Genomic DNA, 27227 nt, shown 5'->3' on the forward strand with positions numbered 1-27227 from the left:
CACTTGGCAACCTAAGACTAATTTCAAAGCTGGTGATGTGGAACTTGTGAGAGCTATATATTTTCAGCAGTCTGAATCAGTCTTAAAGGGCACAAAGAAGAGAGTTGACTATTCAATCGCTCTTCCATAAACTGAAACAGAAAATTAACTGATATTGTATTACAGCTTTCAGACCATATAATGAAAATGTGCAGAGATTCTCTTTGTTGATTAAGTAGAACCAAAGAAGTTCATATAAAATAGATTGCTCATATTCACACTACAAAGGAATATGTTGTTTTTAATTTTAACAAATTCAAAGGTGTGTCATCAGCAGCATTGTTGTAAATTGTACTGTAGTGCAGTTCTTTTTCATAAAAATACCATACAAATGGTCAATCAAGAGTCATCAGCAAAAAATAAAACCCAGAAAACTCAGAAAACAATTGACCAGAAAAAAGATAAAGGAAGAGGTAATGCTGATGCCAAAACAAGTAGAATACTGTTGGAACATACAAAAGTAATCCTTATATTTTATACATTTGTACAGCATATAAAAGGTATCTCCGATTATGCCACCGTTTCTCTGATTCCAATTTCTATTTTCTTTGGAAGCAGTTCTTTCCTTTCATCGACACTTCCTAAGGAGTTTCGACAGTTTTGCCCATCCATATACAATTTCGCATATACCGGATTGGAGTAATTTGTTGGCTGAAGAAAAAAATAAAAATGTTTTTATTACCTGTTTTGACTACCTTAATTTATCTTCAATGATATCTTTTCATGTTAACATGTATATGCACTGTACTTAACTTACTAAATAATAATTATATAAATATAATTTAAATTCTGTTTATATGCTTTCATCAACTTTAGTATGTATTAGATAAAAACATAATTGTGTGTTTCTCAGGTAACTTGTGAACCTAAGGGGAGCTCTGACATACTGAAAGCCTAAAGAAATCTTCATTAAAGGTATATTGACTGCAACTTTATATAAAAGCAGGAAACATTAAACCAAATTGTCTTATTAACTTAACCCAAGATTGTTACATAGTTGCATTTTAAAATTTTGTCTTTATAAAACAGAATGTTAAACCTTTATCATAATAAATAAATATTACATTTTTGATCCATGCAAATGAGACAAACATGACAAAAAATGAGAATGAAAAACAGCTGATGAGAGAAAGGTACAAGGGTGAGAACATTCAATCCTGAGAATCTTAATATCGTCTTTAATCCCTCTCCTGTCTAATATGAACCACGCAATTTTAGACAGGACTTCCCTGGTGCTTTAATGGTAAAGAATCTGCCTGCAATGCAGGAGACGTGGGGTTTGATTTATGGGTCAGGAAGATCACTTGGAGAAAGGAATGGCAACCCACTCCAATATTCTTGCCTGGGAAATCCCATAGACAGAGGAGTCTTGCAGTCCATGAGGACGCAAAAGAATTGGACATGACTTAGTGACTAAACAACAACAAACTTTAGACAAAGCCCTTTTCTCTAGAAACCAGTTACATAAAAAGTTTTTAAGAATGGTTTCATACACCATTTCTAACGTCTCCATATGATGCCACATTTTGTAGTGTATTTTTATTTAAAAGGACACCAAATTTGCAGATACTAAACGAAGCATCTTAATAGAAAATAAAGCCAAACATAAATTTAAATGTAAACCCTTCAGTTTACATTTCTGGCTAGAGATTTCTATTCTAAGAATAGCAAATGCTCATGTTTATTGTTACGGAGCTTTAACATTTTCAAATTTTGGAGAAGAGATATTTCTACTGAATAGCTTGCCTAAAATGATAACGTTTTTTTTGCATGTAATCTTGCATAAGCAGGACACATAAACTCCCAAGTTTAATGCAGTTTTGAAACCTTTTGTTAATTAAAAATCATTAAAGCTAAGTCCCTATCTAAGTCTAGTAATCATTTTTGATTGTGAGGCATTCTGTGATGGAATGGATATGGAGTAATGAGTTTTCTCTCACCCCAGCAGTTAGTGGTCCTTTCAAATCAGAGTTTAGGTAGATGGGCGGCGCTGTGTGTGGAAGCTTGAAAACACTGGACCCTCCCCCTATGTACCTGGCCTGTGTGTAAACAGAGAATTTTAGTTTCTGATCTAATATCATGGAACTATTTTCATTGACACAAATTCATGTTAAGTCATAAAAATAACATAAGCTATGTTCTTCAGCCCTGGGGCATCAACAGTATATTTATGGTAGATTCAATAATTTATGAAACATCTATTAATATTAGATCCATACTTTACAGTAGACATTTCTCTTAGTCTAGCTTACTTATAGACATAACATGTACCTAGAAACCTACACCCATTTCCATTTATTTAACTTCATTCTCCCTCCCCAAAAAGCATATATTTGCTAAGAGCCCTGTGAAAAATGCATCAGCCTCCCTCACTTAAGTTTTCTGTTTGAAAAGTTCTGATAGGAGCCCCTTCCGGACACTCAAATATCTGACTGGCTCTAATTAAAGGTGCATGACTTCTATATTTTTAGAAAATACAGATGAAATTTAAAATGTGAGATATAAAAATGAATTATGTTTTTTTTTTTTTGAGAAATCTGACTTTCTAGTTTAAAGAAAATTAATTTTTTGGCTCACTAAACTCCATGCAAGAACAATGGTTTTAGAGTTTTTTGGGGTCTAAGGGCAGAAAAAGTCAATCTGGTACACTCATATTCATCACAGAATACTTATTAGTGGCCAAAAAGGAAATAGGAAATAAGAAAGCTAGATTAAAAGTTGAAGGATTTTAATGAACATACATATTTTTAAAAATCTATCAACTCTTAACAATGAATCATCATAAAGTTTGAAACATGGACAAATATCTAAGGAAAAAGATTTTAAACATAAACTCAGGTCAATATCATCTCTTTATTTCCCCACAAATTCTCACTTAGATGATATTAAAAACAATCTAAGTAAGGACTGAGATGAGTTTGTGTATAAAATCAATAGATACCAGTTCCTCTTTTCTGAGCTTTTCAAAGTATTCTGTGAATGTCTCTATAGACAAACCTTTTTAAAAATAAAATTTATTAATTATTTCAATTCATTTGTAAGGTACCATTGAGGGAGAAATTTATCCATTTTTGAAAATAACAGATACATTCTACAAAAGTCTTTACATGTCATGAAGTTTGTATTTGATTACATCATGAATATATCAAACAACTGTAACAAATGGAAAATCTATGAAAAACATTTCATCATTAAGGTTGCTTTGGTGTGGTCATCCACTTTTCAAAATTGTCTATACCTATAAACATATTTTCTACAGTTACTTCTTAGGTAACAATTCATATTTCTATTTCAAACATCAGAGCCAACTTCTAGAATAAATTCTAATAGAATCAGCCATCTAAGTCACATTTAATGAAATTTTGGTCAGTCAGTCAGAAAATTGGTAAATAAATATTTATTGAATGTTATTTGCTAAATATATTAAAATATACTCGAGGGGCCCTGAAGCATACTTTTATCTTCCTAGAGTAAACATTAAAAAATAAATGGAATATTAAAAAGCTATTCCCTTTAAGTATCCAAAATTGGCTTAATTCTATCAGTAGAAGTAAAATGATGGGGAAAATGAGAACTCTCCTGTTCATAGCAGTGCATGAGATATATCCTCATCAGCCCTTATTATATTTACAGGTAATGTATTTTGTTCCTAAGAAAAAATTATTAGAATATGAGAAGTCTATTGATTAAGATCTCTTTCTCCTTTATAAAAAAATTATCAAACAACAATATGGACAGCATGTATAGCTTTTAGTTTCAATAGAAAACACTGAAACTTAGGTTATGAGAATTTATTTCATGACAAAGTTCAAATGTAGGAGTTAGTAACTGAATTATAATTTATAGTAACTGAAAATTATTTCTAATGAAGAAAACATTTACAACATCTTCTGATAGGATAACATTTTTTTCTATAAATAATGATTGATTTCTTTTCATAGAAATGAATACTTCAATTTCAGATGACCAGTTTTGGGCTTAGAAAGTCTGGCCATGTATTCAGAGTAGATTGAATGGAAGAGACCTTTTCAATTTCTTTGGGAACAGCTGTTGCTATGAGTACAGAGCCATGTGGTTAATATAATTATTTAATATAAAGGTGCATTTTGGACATAACACCTTTAATATATTAGAATGTAAAGAACCATTTAATTAATGAATAAATAAGCTTAGAATATCATTCCATATTAGCAAACTGATGCTCTTAATTCATAGTAAAATATTCTATAATTATCATGCAAAATATTTGGATAATAAAGTGAAGTAAATCTTTGCAAGTTTACCTAGATGTTGTATCATTTATCTATTTTTTTATAAAAACTTCCAAATTGAGCATTCAGTACTAACAGAAATTTTAAAAAAAGACTGTGGGTTTTTAGGATATAAATATCACAGATAAGTCTCAAACCAATAAGTAAAATGTTATAACAGGTAGAAAAATATTGTTTAAAAGTGATATGATTATAAACAAATCCAAGGACATAGCTTAGTGGACTCATCAGTGAAACATTACTGGAAATGAAGTACTTATTTTGGCAATGAAATGCTGTACTCTTTTTTTTTTTTTAAGTAAATTAAAAAAATAAATTTTAATAAAATTTAATTTCACCAGGCTTATATTTAGATGTGCCAGCACCTTAGTACATTTGACTAAGACATCTATGCTTGTAAATTAAGTGAATATAATTTTCTAAAATACGTTACATTGACTTCATGCTTCAGGTGAATGCAGTCCATAATTTTATTTTTTCTTTAGAAAAGACTATAACATTCAATAAATCCTAGTTCTTTAATCTAACTTCAGATAAAAGAAATAGTGATGAAAATCAGAACCATATTATAGAGAAATAACTCAATAATATTAGTGCTCATAGTCCATCATCTTAAAACTTTACCTTTGCTGGATCTACCATAAAGCCAGGATCTAAAAGACCTCCGTCATTGTGATCATGGTCGACCTCATACATATTATAAGATGGATTGCCGATTTCTACATTTATTCCTCCATTAATAATAGGCTGTCTTCTTATAGTTTTTGTCCTATAAAATGTGAACATTATATGAGTTGTCTAAATATCACAACATGGTGTATGAAACTACTGTATTTGCAGATTTAATGACATTTTTCTAGAACTGGTGGAACACTCATACATAAAATACATTGAAAATAAATGACAGTCATTGATTCACAGAGGGACAAAAAATTCTTACTGTAATACATCATTTTCCCAAATTATTTAGATTTAACAATAAAAAACGCACTTGGAACATTCGTTGTAAATAGCTAATACTACATTAGTTGAAACTGAATATAATTAATTACTCTTTTACTTTCTACTTTTCCCCTTTTGTTCCTGAAAAACATTCATAAAAAAGAGTTACAAAGAAATTTTGAAATTGTTTTCAATCCCCAAGTCATGGGGCTAAAATTCCTTTACATAATGCAAAAACTGACTTACAAACTCTAGGTTCCAGATAATCACCCCACAGACAACTCACTGCTTAAAGATCTTTTTAATTGTGCATTCATATAAATTGAAATATATAAAATCAACAAATGTATAATTTATGAATGAAATACACAATTTGTGACATATAATACATAATCATTATCATTCTATTGACATTGATAATCTAACACATTAATATTATAAAATGTTCTTAAGAGGTTTTTGCTATTTGAAGGAAAAACTAACAAAATGTAAAATTCTATTGAAAGTTTAATATATTCCCTTGTAATTTTTGTTAGAATATATACAATAAATGTAACCATTCTAGCAATATAATATAAGAGAAAGTTTGTTGAATTATAATTGCTTAAAATGAAAGAAGGATAAAATGGCTCAGAAAACACAGAATTATGCAGTTGGAATAAGTAAATCACATTTTAAGAAGTTTTTAAAAAGCACTGTTTCTATAACTACTTATGTAATTTATTTACTGTTAGTCTAGAATACTGCCTCTTACCTTCTTTTTCTTTTACAAAGCACTAAACCAATTACCAAGGTGGTTATCAAAGTCACCAAGAGGACGAGAGGCACAATGATGGCTATGCTTCCTGGAAAAAGAAATGAATGAACAGATCAACACACAAAATGAAGTCAAGATGGACATAACAACACTTTATTACATCAAATCATTTGACCATTGACATAATAACAATAAAGCTTAGGCCAAATGTCTATATTCCTAGTTCATCACTACTTTACTGCAAAGTCATTTTTCCTATTAAATATTTGAACTACTGGAAACATTTCTTTAGATATATTTTATTTATATGTTATAATTAAATACCTGAGGTTAGAAATACTGACTTCTTTGTCAGTCTGAGTCTTGTTCTCACCAGACATCTATTTGCAAAGATATAAATAAATAAACTCTGACTGAATACACATTTCTGCAATTTGCCTGGCTATATTTCCATCATTAGTTGTTTTTTTTTCTCCTTTAGGTATAAATATCTGGCCATAAGTACATGGCCAAGTTAGATGGCAGCCTGGGAAAGCAAAAGGGGCAACAGTGTCGGATTTGGATGGACACTGGAGAAGGAAATGGCAACCCACTCCAGTATTCTCGCCTGGAGAATCCCAGGGACGGCAGAGCCTGGTGGGCTGCCATCTATGGGGTCGCACAGAGTGCGGACACAACTGAAGCCACTTAGCAGCAGCAGCCTAAATAATAGTTTCACAACTTACCTGAATTGAAACCTTAGAAAAGTTATTTAAAATTTGAGGCTCATGCTCTCCACCCATAAAAATAGAGACATGAAGACCTACCACATACGGCTTTTAGCTTGATTCTACAAAGTAGGGGAACAAAGAGGATTCTCTTTCTCAAATTGTAGTTCCAGAACAGTTTCAACAAACCATATCTGGGGGCTTGGCTTATGTTGTAAATGTCTACTTTCCCTTTTTTTCCATACATTTATAAGAATGAGCTTAGGTTGTATCACTCATTTTCAAAATGGAGTAAAAGTTCTATGGAATAGATTTTCAAAAGTGGTCATAGAAAGCGGGTCTTAGTTTTTTTGGCAAGAAAAGCAATCTTTTTTGTTTTTTTCCTAAAGAAGACAATACCTCTTTGCCACTGATGTGATCCATAGTAAGATACACCTAGGGTCATATGTCACTTAGGCAGGAAGAAAACAGAATGCAAGCATTGCCTAATAACAGGAGAGTATTAAGTAGCTCTATCAAGTACCCAATACCCACATTTCCAACAGACAAATATCTAGTACCCATAAGATAAAGCCTTTGCTTATTTGGGAAAAGCATCTGACTGAAACTGCCAAATGAGCTTAATCATTGTCTAAAATGAGAAACAAAGCAATACCCAAACTAGTTAAATTTTAATGTGAGGATCTTGAATGGTTCAGGAATAAAACATTAAGAGTTATTAAATATATGAATTGTCCTCTGCATATACATGTACTATGATAAAAAATTAATGGTGATATTAAGCACAATAAACAGCTGCTTCAGTTCAGTTCAGTTCAGTCTCTCAATCGTGGCCAACTCTTTGCGACCCCATGGACTGCAGCACGCCAAGCCTCCCTGTCCATCACCAACTCCCGGAGTTTACTCAAACTCATGTCCATTAAGTTAGCGATACCATCCAATCATCTGATCCTCTGTCATCCCTTTCTCCTCCCACCTTCAATCTTTCCCAGCATTTTGAGATCAGTTACTAAAATACCAAAAATTCTTTATTAAAGAAAGGACATATATAAGATAATCTTTCAATTTGAAACTTCAAAAATAGCTTGTCTGAAATAATCAAATAACTAACTCTCTCTTTCATGTAAGGAAAAATATGGCTTTCTTTCTTTAGTCAGTTTCTGAAATGTAATACTCATTTTCTTTTCTTTTTTTATGTTGCTACCAGCACTATATAATTGAGTGAGGTTGATATTTTATTACCTTCTTGGACTGGGGAAAATGAACTATATGCACGTGCAATTATTAGTATTTAATAGAAGTAGAGAATCTGGCACCTTGGATAGTAATTAACATTTGTTCACAAATTTTAAATACCAGTGAGCAGCTTGGTTTCTTCATAAATTGACTTAATTAATCATGGCTTTATAAATATCCTCACTTTATCTTTTTTTTTTTTCTGCTAAAATTTGTGGTAAATTTGTAGGTTTAAAATACCAATATTGGTTTTAAGGTACATAAAGTTACTCTCTCCTCCAAGCAATTGCAAATTATTTAGATACTTAGATTTTACTTGTTCTACATAGTTTCTTTTATTCCTATTAGGTAGAAATGCTGTTAATTATGCATGCTAGAAAAAAAAGATTAAAAGACCTTCGTTTTTCTTTTCCCCATGACAGATGGCTTCCAGTCCTTTACATTACAAGCACTCTGTTTAACAGCCTACTGTTCTAATATGTTCATATAACCTATCAAGGTAACTGTGATAATCTTCAATATAGTAGATAAATAATGCAGGGTAGCAATTTGGCAAGTTTTTCTCTTTTTTTTTGTAAAATAGTTTATATGCATGGAAACAACTGGAAACTACATATATTTTTAGAATATTATATAGGTATTTATCAAAAGAAGTATTTTTTCCAAGCAATGTACATGGCAGTAAATATCATATTGTAACATATAACAATCAAGGTCTATTACAGGTGATTTTTTTAACAGTATATTGTTGGTGGACTGTTTTAAACAGATTTTTTTTTAAAGTACACTCTGTACTTACTGGGTGAAGAGGGAATCTCAACAATTTTCTTATAGAAAATGATTCATGTCTATGTATGGCAAAAACCACTACAATATTGTAAAGTAATTAGCCTCCAATTAAAATAAATAGATTAATTTAAAAAAAGAAAATAGAGCCAGTCTTTCTTTGCAAAGTTGTTCTGAGGCCCCATTATGTAATGCTTTTTCATTTGAAAGAACTATATTATCAAATTGCTATGCCAAGAAGAAACATCTTCCATGGGAGAGGAAGTACAGCATCACAATTGAGATAGCAGATTGTGTATCCAGGCTACCTCTGTTCAAATCTCATCTCACTAGCACATATGCTGGGGCCAATTTTTTATCTTTGTCCGAGTTTACACATTAATAAAATGAGTGTTATCATTAACATATGCATCACAGTAATGTAAATAGAAGTGTGTCTACTATACAGAAAGTGCTCATACATGTTTACTGACTAATTCAAAATACATATTGCTGTATCACTCCATGCATAACTCTATTTTTCACTTTTCACAACATATTGTAGAGAGTAGTTCATTTGTAATTTGGGGGCATAAGCTATCTATCTAGGTTTTGTAGATAGCACAGTGCCTAAGATATCATAGGGACTGTCCATTTGGTTCTCAATTAGCAAATATATTTTTAAGTGTTGCTATGTCCCACACACGCAACACTTACTATACTTTGCAGTGGGGATAGAAATGTCCCTCCTCTCATGTTGTTTGATGTATACTGGAAGATGACAAACACATGGGTTTATTCACAGTGATATGCACTAGCCTAGTGAAAGTATGCAGCTCTGCAAACATAGAGGAGCCAACTAGATCTGGGATAGAAGAGGAGGGTTGGTATGTCTCTGAAACCTGATGGAAGTCCTCTTTATTCCCATGAAAGAGAATGCAGGTCGAGTGGAGGAGGAGATACTGAATTAACCTAGGGAGAGAAATGTGAAGACCTGGAGGAGAAAAGATTAAAGAACAGCCTGACTGGAGAGTAGAGTGGAGGGTGTTGGAGGGAGCTGTGACTGAAGAGAGAAGCAAAGGGATGTTAGGAAGGAATGTTCAAGCTGATAATGTTGAAGAAAATTTAGGAAGTAACATCTATTGAATAGATTGTTGAAGTCAATTTAGAAGGAAGGTTAAGAGTGACTCCTAAGTGTTGCTTGGGTAAATTTCTGTGGCCAGCTGTGTAGACAGGAAGGCAAAATAAGGTGCATTAAAATGGCCGGCTGATTGGGGAAGGGAATGAGATTATTTTGGGAAACACTGAACATCAGTTTCCTGTAGAATATAGATATACAGATATAGACAGAGATGACATTGATATGGATACAGCAATTGTGCAGTGGTATACATGTCTCAAACTCAGGAGAGAAATCAGGATTGAAGACAGAAATTTGGGAGTAATTGGCAAAGAGTTGAAAACTGAGGTCAAAGAATTATGGATTGCCAAGCAGAGTGTATGGAGTAATAAATGAATTAACTAGAAGAGATCAAAAAGAAGTATCTCACAAACAAGACAGATGTTTCAAGAGGTTAGGATGGAAACCAGAAGGCTTCATGAAGATTAAAGAAAAGAATCTTTTATTTATTGGTTGAACTTATAGTAGAAAAATATAAGCATAAATTATACCATTACAATGACCTCTTTTGACTTGCTGCTATATATTCAGATCTCAAGTTTGTGTTTACGTATATGCATAAATGTGAGTGTATATGTGTATGTAAATATATAATAACTAGACTGCTATTTATTAACCATTTTGATAAAATAAAATTTTAAAAATCATAAAAAAAATCATGTTCCAAACTTATTTTATCCTTCCAGGGATTTCCAGGAGGATGCTTATCATTTGGTCTTTCATAACCATCCTCACTTAGCACCATTCTCTCTTGTCCCCTTTGTGCCAGGACACTGGTCTTCTTTCAGTCCCTCCAGGATTCTTGTATCTGATACTCCTATTGTTTGAAATACCCTTAGTCTCTCCTCCCCTTTTTAATCATTCAAGTCAATTTAAATATCACCATCCCAGAGAAATCACTCTTGATATCAGTTCTCTTCTGATATTCTCTATTTCTGTGCCTTTTTTACTTCCTTAATAGGTCCAATCAAGACTCACAATTATTTTCCAAAAGTTTACTTGTTTCCTTGCTTTCTTTTTAAATTAATCCTCCCCTGCTCTCTGCTCTCTAGCCCCACTCAGCTTCATGAGAAGAGGCACTGTTTGTTTTATGCACTGATTCAGCTTTAGGATCTAGACATTACTTGACACTTAGTAAAGGCTCAATAAATACTTGCTTTGGGAGAATTAGGACAAATGCATGATTTTGTAGCATTTTTATCTCTATATTTGCACATTTATAATTCTCTGGTATAATCCATATTTTTTGAAATATCATGGTTTAAAAAAGATAAAGTAGGAAAACAGAAGCTACGTATAACTCCCTAACAGATATCACACATTCCTTGTCACTACAATAAAATACAGCATCACTGTATTGCCCGACAAATGCTGTGGGTATGTTTATCCTCCTTAATTGTAGCAGATATGAATAGCTTAATCCAAACGTTGAGTATCCACTCCTTTAAAACTTCAGGTAAGTTTAAAATAGGAGTATATAAAAATATTTAATCATCCTTAATTTAAAACTCTTCCAAATAAGAATTTTCAGACTAACTTTTTCAAGTAGAACTTAAGCGAGGTTCTAGAATAATAGATCTGCTTAATTCCACAGGCTGATCTTTAGACACTTCAAACAGCAAGGGCTAGAAAACCTCAGTATGACTACTCAGAGTTGATTAAGAAAGTTGTTCATCAATTAGAAAGGTAAATCTCCGTGCCAGCTGACACAAGTGAGGCTGACAGAGGCAGTATATTCCTGATGGCACCAAGGCCCAACGATTATAGAATGCTTCACTGTGAGTAGAAGTGCAGGTTTGAGGACATGTTCCTAAAACATCCATCCATAAAACAGATGACTTCTGCCCAGGTTCGGGGAACATTTGACAACAATTCAAAAACCACTGGAGCTTACCTGACAGAATAAAAATAGCCCTCCTACCTTAGGAAAGATTGGCTTAACTACCTTTCCTCTCTTTTCAAAGTTACTGAGGCAAGTTTCTCTCAGCACAAATGTCTGATGATAAGTGCCTTTTAATAGAGTCATTATTTGGTCAACTTCGCTCAAACCTGAGATAATTTGACATTTGCATAGCTAATAGTCCTTTCAATGTGCCTTGATACCTCCATTAAATTTAATGACTTTAAATCAGTGATGGAAGAATAGGCATCAAAATCCTTGAAAAAGGGGTTACAACTACTTGACACGCCTCCTTCCATGTGATAGTCCCCGTTTTAGAGCTGCTGCATGTAATTGGAGACATTTTTCTTATACGGGAGCTTGTTACTGATACAAGTGGTTGAAGACATCACCTTTCAACAAATACAACTGGCACACCCCTCAAGATCATCTTCCAGCACCCAAACTTCTCCCTTGTAGATGGACCTTATATATAAACTGAAAATTCAATTGACATTCTACTCTGTTTCCTTTCAGAGTTTTATCAATATTTAAAATTGTTTTACCTCTCTAAAAGAATATTTTTTATTTATCGTACATAATTGAGAAATTACCATAAAAGGCTAAAATACTATATCTTCATTAATTATCAGTTTATTACCTCAGTGTGTTCTATAGCTTGGTACATCAAATGCATTTCTTTTCACTAAAAAATGTTTTTGATGATGACTGAGTCTTATAACTAGTTCACAAAATCATATACATTGGTATTTCCCAAGAATTATTGGTAATAATGTTAGTATGATCCTGGAAGAGAGATAGATAAGAGTATTTTTTTCTTTTGCTTTTCTTTTGAAATATTAAATTAGGCAAGGTATATTTTTACACCTCTACTATATTTTATGAACCCATTCATCAAATCCTGGTGCCCTATTCCTATAATTACATGTCCATATCTTTGCTAAGTTCTTCTCCCTTCCCTTTCTTAAGACAACACACAAATGCTAAGGTAATTAACCCCACATGTTCCTTGACTGGAATCACTTACCTCACATCTCCAAATTAAAGTACTCAGTTCTAAGGTTATTTGTTCTGTACTCAGTTCTAAGGTTATTTGTTCTAGGCCTAATTGTCATTTTTCAAATATAGTCATCCCTATTAGCCCGAGTTAATCTCTAAGTGGTGGAACTTTGGATAGTGTCATTGGAAGAATTTCAAGCAATGATAAATTATTTGGGGACAGGTACAACAGACAAGTAAATCAGCAAACACTGGGAACTTTGTCTAAGGTACAAAATCATATACTGTTTTTAAAAAAATTATTCCTTGATCAGAGGAAAATTGATTTACAATGTTATGTTGGTTTCTGCCATATAACCACAAAAATCATACACTTTTGAATTTGATAATATCTTTCCTTTTTCACAAATTCCATAGTATTTTATTTTCATGTGCACAATACCAGCAGTGAAGTACTAGAAAAAATTACTAAGTCGTCATCAACCAGAGATACTGTTTTTTTCTCTTCAAGAATATATTTACTTACTTGATAGTTATTACAGATTTCTCAAAACTTTCTCACTCATTAGTGCTAATATGTGTGAACTGAGAAATTTTTCTTTCAGAGTTTTATTTTGAAAATCTTTATAAAATCATTTAAAGATATTGAAAGACACAGAATGCCTTCCAACACACACACTGTCTTCCAATGTGTCTGTGGAGACACAAAATGTTGATATAGATGAATCTTCATATCAGAGACATGTCCTAAGGCTACAGCTACACACACAAAAAAACTTGCAAAATACTGAACTATATTTTACTATACTTCAAAACCAGTACTTTAAAGATAAGGAAGCAGTAAAGCAACTAGGATCCTTATTAAAAATTTCTTGTTAACATACTTTATCACTTTGAGACTAACTGGTTAAGTTTGTTTTTCCACAACACTTTGAAATGCACTTCAAGAATAATACATTTTAATTAAAACATGAAATTATTTTTTTTCCTGCAGCATTCTCACATCTACTGTGATATTTGCATCTTTTGCAGCTGACACATTTCCTAAGAAAAGCTCATGCTAGGTTTGCAGGTGTGTGTTCTGACAACTGCCAAAGTTTGAGATGAACCCTCAGAACCTGAAAGAGTACCTAATGATTGATCCTGTCACCAGGTAGGAGCTCAGTGCTTCATCTTTCAAAAATCACCTGGATTGAAGTGGGTCTTTGGCAAAATTCCATGAAGCAGGTTTTCCAAGACTCAGTTCCCTCAGTTGATGGGTAAGAAGAAAGATGGGTGGTGTAAGAAGAAAACAATGATTTCTATTCTATGTGAGACACCAAAGATATTAATCTGAGAAGCTTACTTGTGCTGATATGGTCAGACTTGCTGCTCTTTGGGGCTGGCCTCTCACACTGTGTGCCTGACCAGTTGGTGGAGCACCTGGAAAGATAAAAACAACACAAAACAAATCAATGAGTAACAAAACTCACAAGTCTGCTAATGTGGTGACTTCAAGCAAATGAAATGAAAGAGAAACCAACTATCATAGTTCATGAATACTTAATAGAGATTTCTGCTTATTTCCCACATATTGTCAGTATGCTGAGAGTAACTTCCACTGGACTTCACTTGTTAAAATACTTTCTTTTAAAGTTTACATTCATTTTTCTTTATTATATGTTAAACTTAAATTTGGCAGATTTTGTAACAAAACTGAAATTTTAATTAAAAATTGAGATTAATTTGAGAAATACTGAAAATTATGCTACTATAAAAATGGAGCTTGCCTGTCAAGCAAATCCTTGTTTATTAAATTTCTGTAATTTACTTTTGCTGCTTCTAACTCCAAAGTGTAACTAATTACCAAAGAGTAAGTGGTCATCTGTCTCATAGTTCAGACTGCAGAATTTTTACTCTTCTAAATCAAAGATAAGGAAATATAGTACTTTCCCATGTAAGATCATAATTCTATTACCATGAAATCAAGAGAATATGCTGAAATTTTCATTCAGAGAATTTGTCTTGCTCATACAGGAACCTTGACATTATGATGGGAAGTTTAACAGAGGATTAAAATAATAGATCTGATTAAAATTCTTCATTTAAACATAAATCATAACCATATAATTAGCTGATTGCATCAAAATGAATGCTGGAATGGTTTTAGCTATGTTTGAATAAGGTCTGCTGGCTAACACAGATGCCTCTGTGCATCTGTCAGAGGAAATCCATAGAGAACCATTTAAATTGGCTTTGGTTCTTATTTAAAATGATTGTCAAATACCACGATATCAAGAATAGTTGTACACAACAAAATAATAGATTCCAGAGTCATTCCAAGTAGATCTCTTTGGGCATGGTGGCCAAACTAAATGACTGCAATTTCTAGGTCTCTGCCAATTCTGTCATAGCCAATTCAGATAGCTGAATCTGTTTCGGAACTAGGCTTCTATGATGCCACGTGAATTTTATGTGGTATTTGTGAAGACAGTATTGGGTGTCCTAAAACACAGGCAAGAGCTCATAAAATCATCATACTGACAAATTCAATTTATAAAAAAATTTTTTTTCACAAAAGCATTATTTTGTTTCATAAAAGGAATTATTCAAAATCAGCATAATTGACAATAATGCTACTATTCAAGAATATAGTTATTTGATTAATTATATTACATATGGAACATGATTTAAATGAAAATTAATATCATTATAATTATTATTTTGTCATCTTTTCATGCATTATCCAAATGTTTTATTCAGAACTTTTATAAAAATTAACATATTTCACATATATTTATTATATACTATATTACCAATAAATCATTAAAATAGATAAATAAATTTAAGGCCAGTTCTGACTCTGTCTATATTATGAAGTCAGGTAATGAAATGAGCATATTTCAAATAAGTATAATTAAGTGAAAAACCAATAAAATCATTGGTTTTAAAAAGTCATTCCTTTTCTTCCTTAGTTGTGTTTCTATGGATGAATGATTTAGAAAATCGTTCCAGTTCTTCAGTTTCTAATTCTTTATACAGTCCAAAGATAATTAGGCAGAGATGTTTAGGCAGATTTTGCAAACATGTTGCTAGAATGAATTCTAATCATTGCAAAATTTGTTTTTGTTTTATGTCATTTTACATTTGTCGAATCTTTCTGATTGACCACTGAAGATATTTTCCATGCTCCGTTGAAAAAAATAATACTGATTATTTGGTAATTTTGTTATACAAGTGATGTATACAAAGATATTTTGTGCTATCATGTTGAAATATTGATTAAAATATCAAAATTTGCTCCTTACATTACCTCTGCTGATTAAGAAACAGCAATTACAACAGCAATCTAAATCAGGGTTCAAGTTAAATAAGAGAAATGATCTGAGGTACATTTTATGTTACTAGAGATAAGAACCTCCAGGGCTCATCATTACACTGAGATGCTTAGAAGAAAGAAAATGGAATTGCTTAGGAACTGGAGTAAATGCTAATTGATCAGATGTTCTGATATGACATCATGTGTTTTATGTATTTTAGAAAATTATTAAAAATATGTCTTTAGAACTCCAAAAGGGAAGTGAGGGATTTTTAAACAAAGAGGATAATAATGCTGTAATGTTTTATTCCAAATTTTGAAATTATTTAAATAGTACAGCTGGTATTTGTTAACAATATTTGATTAATTTTCTATTTTATCCATAGCTTGGCACCCATTATTTATGTTAGATAAATTATATTGCTTGCTAGTGGTCATGATGCTCCTCTCTTCTGTTTTGAGGAAGTACAGTTAGATTCTTAATTTTCAAGGAATATTTTCTTTGTTACATACTGGAAATAAGTCTCAAAGACTGTGCTGGAGAAATAATTAATTTTAGCAATTCAGTTTCTCAGGCAACTGATGATCACCTGGCAATTTCCCCTATACTCCTTATAAAATAATGTTTTATGGCCAAAGATAAAATATGTTCCATTCATCTACATTTGTTCCAGTCTTAAAAAATAATCTTTTTTGAGATATTAAATCAAATAGAAGTCATTATTCTTGTTGCCTACCTTGAAAAATTATGTTAGGCATTTGCTGTTCCACAATTTCTTCCAATGACTGATTTAAGATCGAGTATTTTTACCATCTTTATAGAATTAGAAATTCATAAATCTTAATTCTCTAAGTAGACTACAATAATCAAAGCCATTAATGGCAGATTATTTAAGAACTGAAATGTGTGTGGATCATCAAAATTTCCTGTCAGATTCCCACTGAATTATTTGCATAATCATGCTGACTATAATAATTTCTGGCATCTGTCTCTCTGTAGTCTGTGCCCTAGTCATCTTTAACCTGTTCTATTGCAACACACTGTTTTTTGCTATTCATCTTTGGATAATAATCTTTGAGTTAGTCTTTCATGGCCCTCCAAATAAATCATTTTTTTTTTCTCTAGCACCATAACATGTTTATCATTCCTTTTAAATTTATTCTACATTTCCCCCCACTGCCCTTTACTGTAAAACAATGAAAATCAGTTTCTTTTTATGTGTGATCACTATACCACTCTGAATTATTTAACTTTTTAAGTACTTTCATGAATTTTAGATTCATGAAATCTAAAATTCATGAAAGTATTGCTGGATCATGAATGTATAGGTAGATATAAAGTCAGATAGATTCTTATTTATTTGAACAATCATTTATCCCTTTCACATTATAGTATGAAAATATTCCACTCACAGTTTTTTAAAGTCAGTGGCTGCCTGGTATAGGGATATTGATTTAACAGTCTTTTCGATTTCTCCCCTTCTCTCCAAGGCCAGTGACATTAAAAAGAAAGACTGTTTATTGTTATGTCGTTTCCCTAATCAGATTCTTTCCTCTATGTTACATGTTAGACTAATGATTATCAAACTGAAAAATGAAAGTTGAAATTCTGGAGGCCCATATACCAGAGCTTTTCATTAAGCAGCTTGGAGTTGTGGCCAGAAATCTGCATTTTAACAAATTGAGCCTGATGCAAGTAATTCATAAATCACATTCTAGGAAATATTTGTTCTTATATCAAATACTGTTCAATCATTTAAAAAAATAGGATAGGAATAATAATACGCATGCCCAGCAAGACTGTTCAAAAGGTTAAATGATAGAAGTTTTTAACACTACCTGAAAGTAACTGAGCGGCTTTTTTTTTGGATAACTAATTCTTATCTGAATGCTAGTATATGAAATGCGTGAACAGTTAACTTATTGTGTTCTTTAACAGTGTGTGCAATTATTGTATAGTGCTAAGTTGCTTCAGTTGTGTCTAACTCTTTGGGATACTATGGACCATAGCCTGCCATGCTCCTCTGTCCAAGGGATTCTCCAGATATAGTCTGTCGTTAAGTCACTAAGTCCTGTTTGGCTTTTGGCAACCCCATGGACCATAGCTCACCAGGCTCTTCTGTCTACGGGATTTCCCAGGCAAGAATTCTGGAGTGCCCTGGAGAAAGAAATGGCAACGCACTCCAGTATTCTTGCCTGGAAAATCCCATGGACAGAGGAGCCTGACAGGCTACAGTCCATGGAGTTGCAAAGAGGTGGACACAACTGAGAGACTAAGCAACAAATAAAAGGACATAACTCAGGAGCAGCCAGATGGAATAGATGCATAGGACAAGGTATGGGGAAAGCCTTCATGCCCTTTCCGAGAACATCACTCTTCTCAGACTTCCATGTGTTTGCCAACAAGGAAGCTCTCTGAATCCTGTTCTTTTGAGTTTTTGTGGAAGCTTCATTACAAAGGCACAATTGATTGAATTGTGGATCACTGGTGATTGAACTCAGTCTCCAGCCCCCAAAAAAAGAAAAAAAAAAAAAGAATTCTGGAGTGGGTTGCCATTTCCTTCTCCAGGGGATCTTCCCAACCCAGAGATCAACCCCAAATCTCTTGCATGGCCAGGTGGATTGTTTACCACTGAAGTACCTAGGAAGCCCCTAATTGTATACTTACAATATTCTATATTTGAATTGTAATTTTCTATAATAGGGAGAATTTTGCCTTTGTGTAAAGGCTATAATGTAGCATCTATTACTATATTATACACAATGAATATTTTCAGGCTATCAAAATAAATTTTGCATATATAAGGGAAAATGTTATCTTTAAAAAAGAGCAGTTTTTACAATAAAACATAAATACAAGATACATAGTTAAACTGTTTGAAATAATAAGAGCTCTGAAGTAGTAGAGTGATTTTACAAAAAGAATTGAAATCAGATATAAAATACTGAAGGTATATTAAAATCTTAGGTATTGTCTTTCACTGTAACGATGATCAATATGTGGACTACTCATGTCATTTTGTGGAAATGTGGTCTAGAGTCACCTACTTTGGGAAGACTTCAAAATAAAATAATAAGATTAATATCTTCTTCCTCTTTTCATCAAATTTAAAGGTCACGAGACTCTTCTGACTAAAGTGAAATTCAAAGCTGAACCTTAAAGCAATTTGAAATTGAATTTCTCCTCTTATATGCTAGGCTGCCATTATTAACCATGATGATGGAGACATTCAGAAAGAAAAATCTTTTAATATAGTCTTTTCTTTCTACACATAGGGAAAAAATATGGCACAAAAGGATTAAAGAAGCTTTAGAAAACTTGTGCATATTCCTATGCATGTTTTGGTGCTCCACAAATCTCACTCAATAAAAATTAAAACTATGATTGCATTTGTGCATCATATTTATAAAACAATATTTTCATACAGTGATAAAAATTCAAAAATTAAAAGTCACTTGCAAATGTTTTTCTGATTAATTCTGTAAATTTCATTCTTTTGGTGCACAAACATGAATGCATTTGTGTGACATTCCTGACTTTAAATCTTTACACTCTATATAGACCCCAGCACCTTTTATGTCCCTTCTTCTTGCAGACAGTAATGGTGTAAAGTGCAATATGTTTTACTGCATTTGGAAAGGATACTTTTTTTATTAATTGGCCAGTTTGTTAACTTGACTTTTAAACATTTTTTCATCCATTATTGTTCTACAATATTCTGAGATAAAATTATTTCATATATACATAAAGATTTCTAATTTTTAACATGCTTCAAAAATTTCCCATCCTATCTTTGATGTAAAATTTGAATAAAGTTCAATTAATATTTGCTAAACTTTGTGCCAGGTTCTAGGATAAGTATTTTCATATGAAAAATATCCTTGTTCAGCTTCTATAATAACCCATGAATTTTAATTATTCATCTTATGTAATGAAGAAGTGTGTTCAAATGATTTTCCCGAAAAATCATAGCTCATAAACAGTAGAAATAAAATGTGGAGTTTTCATGATCCTTCTAATTCTAACACAGAAGTAGGAAAAGTGCTGTTCCTTACTCTTTCCTGCCACCAGAGTATCAGTCCCTTAATAAGAAAGTAGAAATATTATCTGAACAAAAAGAGAATCAATGCATTTTTTGAGTAGTACAATTGTTAGAATTACCACATTAGCTCACTACTGTGGTTAGTAATGTCTCTTTCTGGCAGTGACAGGGAGGGACATGTCATTGAATAGTGTTAATATTCTTCCTAATACCAACTTCACATTGTTGCATTGGCTCCAAAATAACTATGTAAGATCCAAGATTCATCAATTATAAATTCATCTATATCATTACTTGATGCGATTTTGAACTTCCATAACAATTTACTCTATATTTCATTCATTTGAAATATATTTTGGCTTGTATTACAATTTCTTTTTTTTTTTTTTTGCATTTTATTGGAATATAATTGCTTTACATTGTTGTGTTAGTTTCTACTCTACAGTGAAGTGAATGAGCCATATGCATACATAAACCTCTCCCTCTTGTACCACCCACCACCCTACCACCATCCCGTCCTTCTAGGTCATGAGACCATGATGACATATACACTGTCGTGTGTATATAAAGCACAAGAAGCTCAGCTCAGTGTTCTGTACTATAATTTCTATGTATTCAGTACTATTCTCTATCAAAATGACACTGTCATTTTTTACACAGAAATAGCTATGCATTACCCTGCTTTGCTTTCTTCAAAAAGCTTAAGGTAGTATCTTAAATTTATGTTTGCTCTAATAACTATACTTGATTCAACTCCATAATTATACATTAAAATGCCTAGTTTTAAAATATTACATTAAATCATTGTGTTACTTGGTATGGATACAATTAGTAAGACAAAGCAAATCTTACTTTAATCTTATGGACATTTGATCAGAAAGAATTCTTGATTTCTGAGAAGAGTTAATGTTATGAAGTAAAATAATAATGAGATATTCAATAAACTCTGACCAACAATTATTTTAGGAAAAGTAAAAATTAATGAGGAATTTCAGTTGAAGAAGTGGCCATGAAAGAAATAAAAATTAACAAAGTGGATTATTTAAAGTGATTTATTTTAAGAAATAAGGAGAAATAGAAAAGATAAAATCTAGTTTGCCAATAAATTATCCATAAAAGGAAGTATGTCAAGAATGGCTGGTCTTAAGTTAGAAATGTTTGACCACAAATTTCTGTGCATGCCACTTGAGCAGAAATGGCCACTGAAGTGTAAAATTATGATTCAATAAATATTAAAGAAAGAACAAAATTTCTAGTAAAGGAAAACTTTTACTTATATTCTACATGAAAATTTATTAAAAGCAGATCTGGAAGGCATAATGTGTGTTTTTTATAGAGTGAATAGATGATTTCTACTTGCATCAAATAAAAAGGAAAAGGACCAGTCAAAATTTTAGTATTATGTAGTAAGGTGTATGCTAATAGGTCTCCTGCGGTGTCTGTCGCTGAGGACTTTGAGCCTCTGGATGAGCGCAGGGCTCTAGGCCTTTGGACTGCCACCTAGCGGCCGATTCGGCCCTTGCTGCGGAGCCACCCACTTGGGGCCTGTGTGCTGGGTCTTGTGTGTGTCTCTGACTGACCCATCCCGCGGTGCCACCTCTGGCCTCTGGCTAACCCGAGGGCGGATATAATTGAAGACATACATATAGTATATTATATTGGAAACAGTGGTTATAACTCTCTAGCTAAAGGTGGGAAGAAAAACAATGTATCCTGTAATGCCAGTGGAAAGTTGTATCTACATGATGCCAAAATGAATAACCAATACCAAAATTGGATTAAAAACATACCAAGTCACTGCGGGAGGAGTGGTTGCCGGGGTGGTGGGATGAGGATGAAAATCTCTATGCTTAGTGCAGATACAGTAAATTGCCACGTGAATATTTTATGTTTTAGCACCAAATGCTGCTGCTGCTGCTGCTAAGTCACTTCAGTCGTGTCCGACTCTGTGCGACCCCATAGATGGCAGCCCACCAGGCTCCCCTGTCCCTGGGATTCTCCAGGCAAGAACACTGGAGTGGGTTGCCATTTCCTTCTCCAATGCATGAAAGTGAAAAGTGAAAAGTGAAAGTGAAGTCTCTCAGTCATGCCCGACTCTTAGCAACCCCATGGACTGCAGCCTACCAGGCTCTTCGGTCCATGGGATTTTCCAGGCGAGAGTACTGGAGTGGGGTGCCATTGCCTTATCCAAATAAGAGTAAACAAAAAAAATTTTTTTTTGAAAACTTAATGAGTATCCTTCATAGTTCTTAGGGTTTCTGTGGTGCAACATGGTAAAATCTGAAACAAATCATGGTGGGGATATTTGACATATTCATCTGCAGTCATTAAGTATTGTTCAAGGCATATTCAGTTCAGTTCAGTTGCTCAGTCATGTTCCATTCTTTGCAACCCCATGAATTGCAGCAGTCCAGGCCTCCCTGTCCATCACCAACTCCCGGATTTTACCCAAACTCATGTCCATCGAGTCAGTGATGCCATCCAGCCATCTCATCCTCTGTCGTCCCCTTCTCCTCCTGCCCCCAATCCCTCCCAACATCAGAGTCTTTTCCAATGAGTCAACTCTTCGCATGAGGTGGCCAAAGTATTGGAGTTTCAGCTTTAGCATCAGTCCTTCCAAAGAACACCCGGGACTGATCTCCTTTAGGATGGACTGGTTGGATCTCCTTGCAGTCCAAGGGACTCTCAAGAGTTTTCTCCAACAACACAGTTCAAAAGCATCAATTCTTCGGCACTCAGCTTTCTTCACAGTCCAACTCTCACATCCATACATGACCACTGGAAGAACCATAGCCTTGACTAGACGGACCTTTGTTGGCAAAGTAATGTCTCTGCTTTTCAATATGCTGTCTAGGTTGGTCAGAACTTTCCTTCCAAGGAGTAAGCATCTTTTAATTTCATGGCTGCAATCACCATCTGCAGTGATTTTGGAGCCCCAAAAAATAAAGTCTGACACTGTTTCAACTGTTTCCCCATCTAATTCCCATGAAGTGATGGGACCAGATGCCATGATCTTCGTTTTCTGAATGTTGAGCTTTAAGCCAACTTTTTCACTCTCCTCTTTCACTTTCATCAAGAGGCTTTTGAGTTCCTCTTCACTTTCTGCCATAAGGGTGGTGTTATCTGCATATCTGAGGTTATTGATATTTCTCCCGGCAATCTTGATTCCAGCTTGTGCTTCTTCCAGCCCAGGGTTTCTCATGATGTACTCTGCATATAAGTTAAATAAGCAGAGTGACAATTAACCCTACACAAATTTGGGGCAATGGTAAGGATACCAGAAAGAGTTAATACAAAGTTTTGAGAATGTGAATGTGTTTATAAGTGAAATATATAGCTCTGATTCTATAGAAAAAAATTATTTCCAGTTGGAGAGCACATATCCCCTTCATGGATCATAGCCTTGTCATGGTGAATGAGATTTTGATAACTCAATGAAGCTATGAGCCTTTTCATGCAGGGCTACCCAAGATGGAAGGTCATAGTGAAGAGTTCTAACAAAACATGGTCCACTGGATGAGGAAATGGCCAACCACTCCAGTATGCTTGTCAGGAGAACCCATGACCAGTATGAAAATGCAAAAAGATATAACACTGAAAGATGAGTCTCCCCAGGTCAGAAAGTGTCCTATATGATACTGGGGAAGAACGAAGGGAAATTACTAACAGTTCCAAAAATAATGAGGCACTGGGCCGAAGTGGAAAGGACACTCAGTTGTGGATGTGTCTGGTGGTGAAAGTAAAGTCTGATGTTGTAAAGAACAGTATTGCAAGGAACCTGGAATGTTAGGTCCAAGTTGTTGTTGTTGTTCAGTTGTTCAGTCTTGTCCAACTCTTTGAGATCCATGGTGTGCAGCATGCCAGGCTCCTCTGTCCTTCACTAGTTCTTGGACTTCGCTCAAACTGATATCCATTAGATGATGCTATCCAACCATCTCATTCTCTGTCGCCCCCTTCTCCTCTTGCCCTCAATCTCTCCTAGCATCAAGGTCTTTTCCAATGAGTCATCTCTTTGCATCAGGTGGCCCAGGTATTGGAGCTTCAGCTTCAGCATCAGTTGTTTCAATGAATATTTAGGGTTTATTTCCTTTAGGATTGACTGATTTGATCTCCTTGCTGTCCAAGGGACTCTCAAGAGTCTTTTCCCACACCATTGTTTGAAATTTCGTGAATGAAAGTAAATTGGATATGGTCAAACAGGAGATGGCAAGAGTAAACATCGACATCTTAGCATTCAGTGATTTGAAATAGATGGGAATGGGCAAATTTAATTCAGATGACCATTATATCTACAAGTGAATCCCTTGGAAGAAATGGAGTAGCCTCATAGTCAACAAAAGAATCCAAAATGGAGAACTTAGGTGCAATCTCAAAAAAGAATGGTCTCAGTTCGTTTCCAAGGCAAACCATTCAACATCACAGCAATCCAAGTCTGTTCCCCAACCACTGATGCTGAAGAAGCTGAAGTTGACTGGTTCTTCGAAGACCTACAAGACCTTCTAAAACTAATATCAAAAATAGGTGGCCTTTTCGTAATAGGGGATTTGAATGAAAAAGTATGAAATCAAAAGTTACCCAGAATAATAGGCAAGTTTGGCCTTGGAATATAAAATAAATCATGGGAAAGCCTAACAGAGTTTTGTCCAGAGAACACCCTGGTCTTAGCAAACACTCTTTTCCAACAACCTAAGAGACATCACCAGATGGTTATGGAGACATGGACATCACCAGATGGTTAACACTGATATCAGATTGATTCTGTTCTTTGCAGTTGAAAATGGAGAAGCTCTGCTGCTGCTGCTGCTGCTAAGTCACTTCAGTCATGTCCGACTCTGTGCGACCCCATAGACGGCAGCTCACCAGGCTCCCCCGTCCCTGGGATTCTCCAGGCAAGAACACTGGAGTGGGTTGCCATTTCCTTCTCCAGTGCATGAAAGTGAAAAGTGAAAGTGAAGTCGCTCAGTCGTATCCGATTCTTACCGACCCCATGGACTGCAGCCTACCAGGCTCCTCCATCCATGGGATATTCCAGGCAAGCGTACTATACAATCAGAAAAAAAACAAAACTAGGAGCTGACTCTGGCTCAGATCATGGGCTCCTTATTGCAAAATTCAGGTTTAAATGGAAGAAAGTAGGGAAAACTATTAGGCCATTCAGATAAGACCTAAATCAAATCCCTTATGATTACACAGTGGAGGTGACAAATAGATTCAAGGGATTAGATCTGGTAGACAGAGCACCTAAAGAACCATGGACTGAGTTTCATAACATTGTACAAGAGGCAGTGACTAAAACCATCTCAAAGAAAAAGAAACACAAGAAGCCAAAGTGGTTGTCTGAGGATGCTTTACAAATAGCTGAGGAAAGAATAAAAGAAAAAGGCAAGTGAGAATAAGAAAGATATAGCCGACTGAATGCAGAGCTCCAGAGAATAGCAAAGAGAGATAAAGAGCCCTTCATAAATGAACAAAGCAAAGAAATAGAGGAAAACAATAGAATGGGAAAGACTAGAGTTCTCTTTAAGAGAACTGGAGAGATCAAGGAAGCATTTCATGCAAGGATGGGCATGATAAAAGACAGAAACTGTGAAGGCCTAATAAAGAAAGAAAGGAAGTGAAGTCGCTCAGTCGTGTCTGACTCTTTGCAACCCCATGGACTGTAGTCTACCAGGTTCCTCCATCCATGGGATTTTCCAGGCAAGAATACTGGAGTGGGTTGCCATTTCCTTCTCCAGAGGACCTAATAGAAGCAGAATACATTAAGAAAAAGTGACAAGAACACAGAAAAACTATACAAAAAAGATCTTAATGACCTGGATAACCACGATGGTATGGTCACCCACATAGAGCTGGACATCTTGGAGTGTGAAGTCAAATGGTCTTAGAAAGCATTACTATGAACAAGCTTGTGGAGATGATGGAATTCCAGCTGAGCTATTTAAAGTCTTAAAAGATGTTGTTGCACTTTATATATCAGCAAATTTGGAAAACTCATCAGTGGCCACAGAACTGAAAAATATCAGTTTTTATTTCAATCCCAAAGAAGGACAGTGCCAAAGAATGTTCACATTACTGGACAATTGTGCTAATTTCACATGCTAGCAAGGTTATACTCAAAATCCTTTCAACAAGTATTCAACAATATGTGAACCTCCAGATGTACAAGATGGGCTTTGAAGAGACAGGGAAACCATAGATCAAATTGCCAGCATTTGCTGGATCATAGAGAAAGCAGGGGGATTCCAATAAAATAATCTACTTCTGCTTCATAGATTATGCTACAGCCTTTGACTCTGTGGATCACAACAAACTGGAAAATTTTTAAAGAGACGGGAGTATCCAACCACCTTACCTGTCTCCTGAGAAACCCACATGTGAGTCAAGAAACACCAGTTAGAACTGGACATGGAACAACTCACTGGTTCAAAATTAGGAAAGGGGTATGACAAGGCTGTATATTGTCCCCCTGCTTATTTAACTTATAGGCAGAAGATATCATGTGAAACACTGAATAAGCTGAATCACAAGCTAGAATAAAGATTGCTGGGAGAAATACCAAACAACCTCAGATATGCAGATAATAGCACTCTAATGGGAGAAAGTGAGGAAGAACTAAGAGCCTCTTGATGAGGGTGAAAGGGGAAAGTGAAAAAGTTGACTTGAAACTCAACATTAAAAAAATAAGATAATGGCATCTAGTACTGGTCCCATGTTCATGGAAATAGAAAGGGAAAAGAGTTGAAGCAGTGACAGATTTTATTTTCTTGTGTTTCAAAATTACTGAAGACAGTGACTGTGGCCATGAAATTAGACGCTTGTTCCTTGGAAGGAAAGTTATGACAAATCTAGACAGCGCATTGAAAAGCAGAGACATCACTTGGCTGACAAAGGTCCACAGAGTCAAAACTATGTTTTTTCCAGTAGTTATGTATGTCTTCCTGAGATCCTGGATGGTTAACATCTGCCAGTAGGGTCATAGCCTGAGATCAGCTCTCCAGAGGAGACATACAGCACAAATGAATTGGTGCTCTTGCAGCACACCTGGGAAACCAAGTGGCCAAGACCAGGGAGGTGATTAAGATGCATGGCC

The 27227-nt window shown here is 34.3% G+C and overlaps 1 protein-coding gene across 1 annotated transcript in view; it reads right to left on the bottom strand.

The window, feature by feature from the left end:
* Nucleotides 1-253: 253 nt before the first annotated feature.
* Nucleotides 254-27227, bottom strand: part of LRP1B (LDL receptor related protein 1B) — a 2178569-nt gene continuing 2151595 nt past the window's right edge. The window contains exons 88-92 of the mRNA XM_086368415.1: nucleotides 14142-14218; nucleotides 6007-6097; nucleotides 4935-5079; nucleotides 1980-2078; nucleotides 254-690 (exon numbers count right to left, since the gene is read on the bottom strand). Of these exons, the coding sequence (XP_086224541.1) occupies nucleotides 550-690; nucleotides 1980-2078; nucleotides 4935-5079; nucleotides 6007-6097; nucleotides 14142-14218 (553 nt within the window). The 3' untranslated portion in view covers nucleotides 254-549. The remainder of the gene's footprint in view (nucleotides 691-1979; nucleotides 2079-4934; nucleotides 5080-6006; nucleotides 6098-14141; nucleotides 14219-27227) is intronic.

The sequence above is a fragment of the Bos grunniens genome, chromosome 2 (genome assembly GCF_055505025.1).
Source record: "Bos grunniens cultivar Pamir isolate PY7600 chromosome 2, Bosgru_T2T1.0, whole genome shotgun sequence".
Taxonomy (NCBI): Eukaryota; Metazoa; Chordata; class Mammalia; order Artiodactyla; family Bovidae; genus Bos; species Bos grunniens.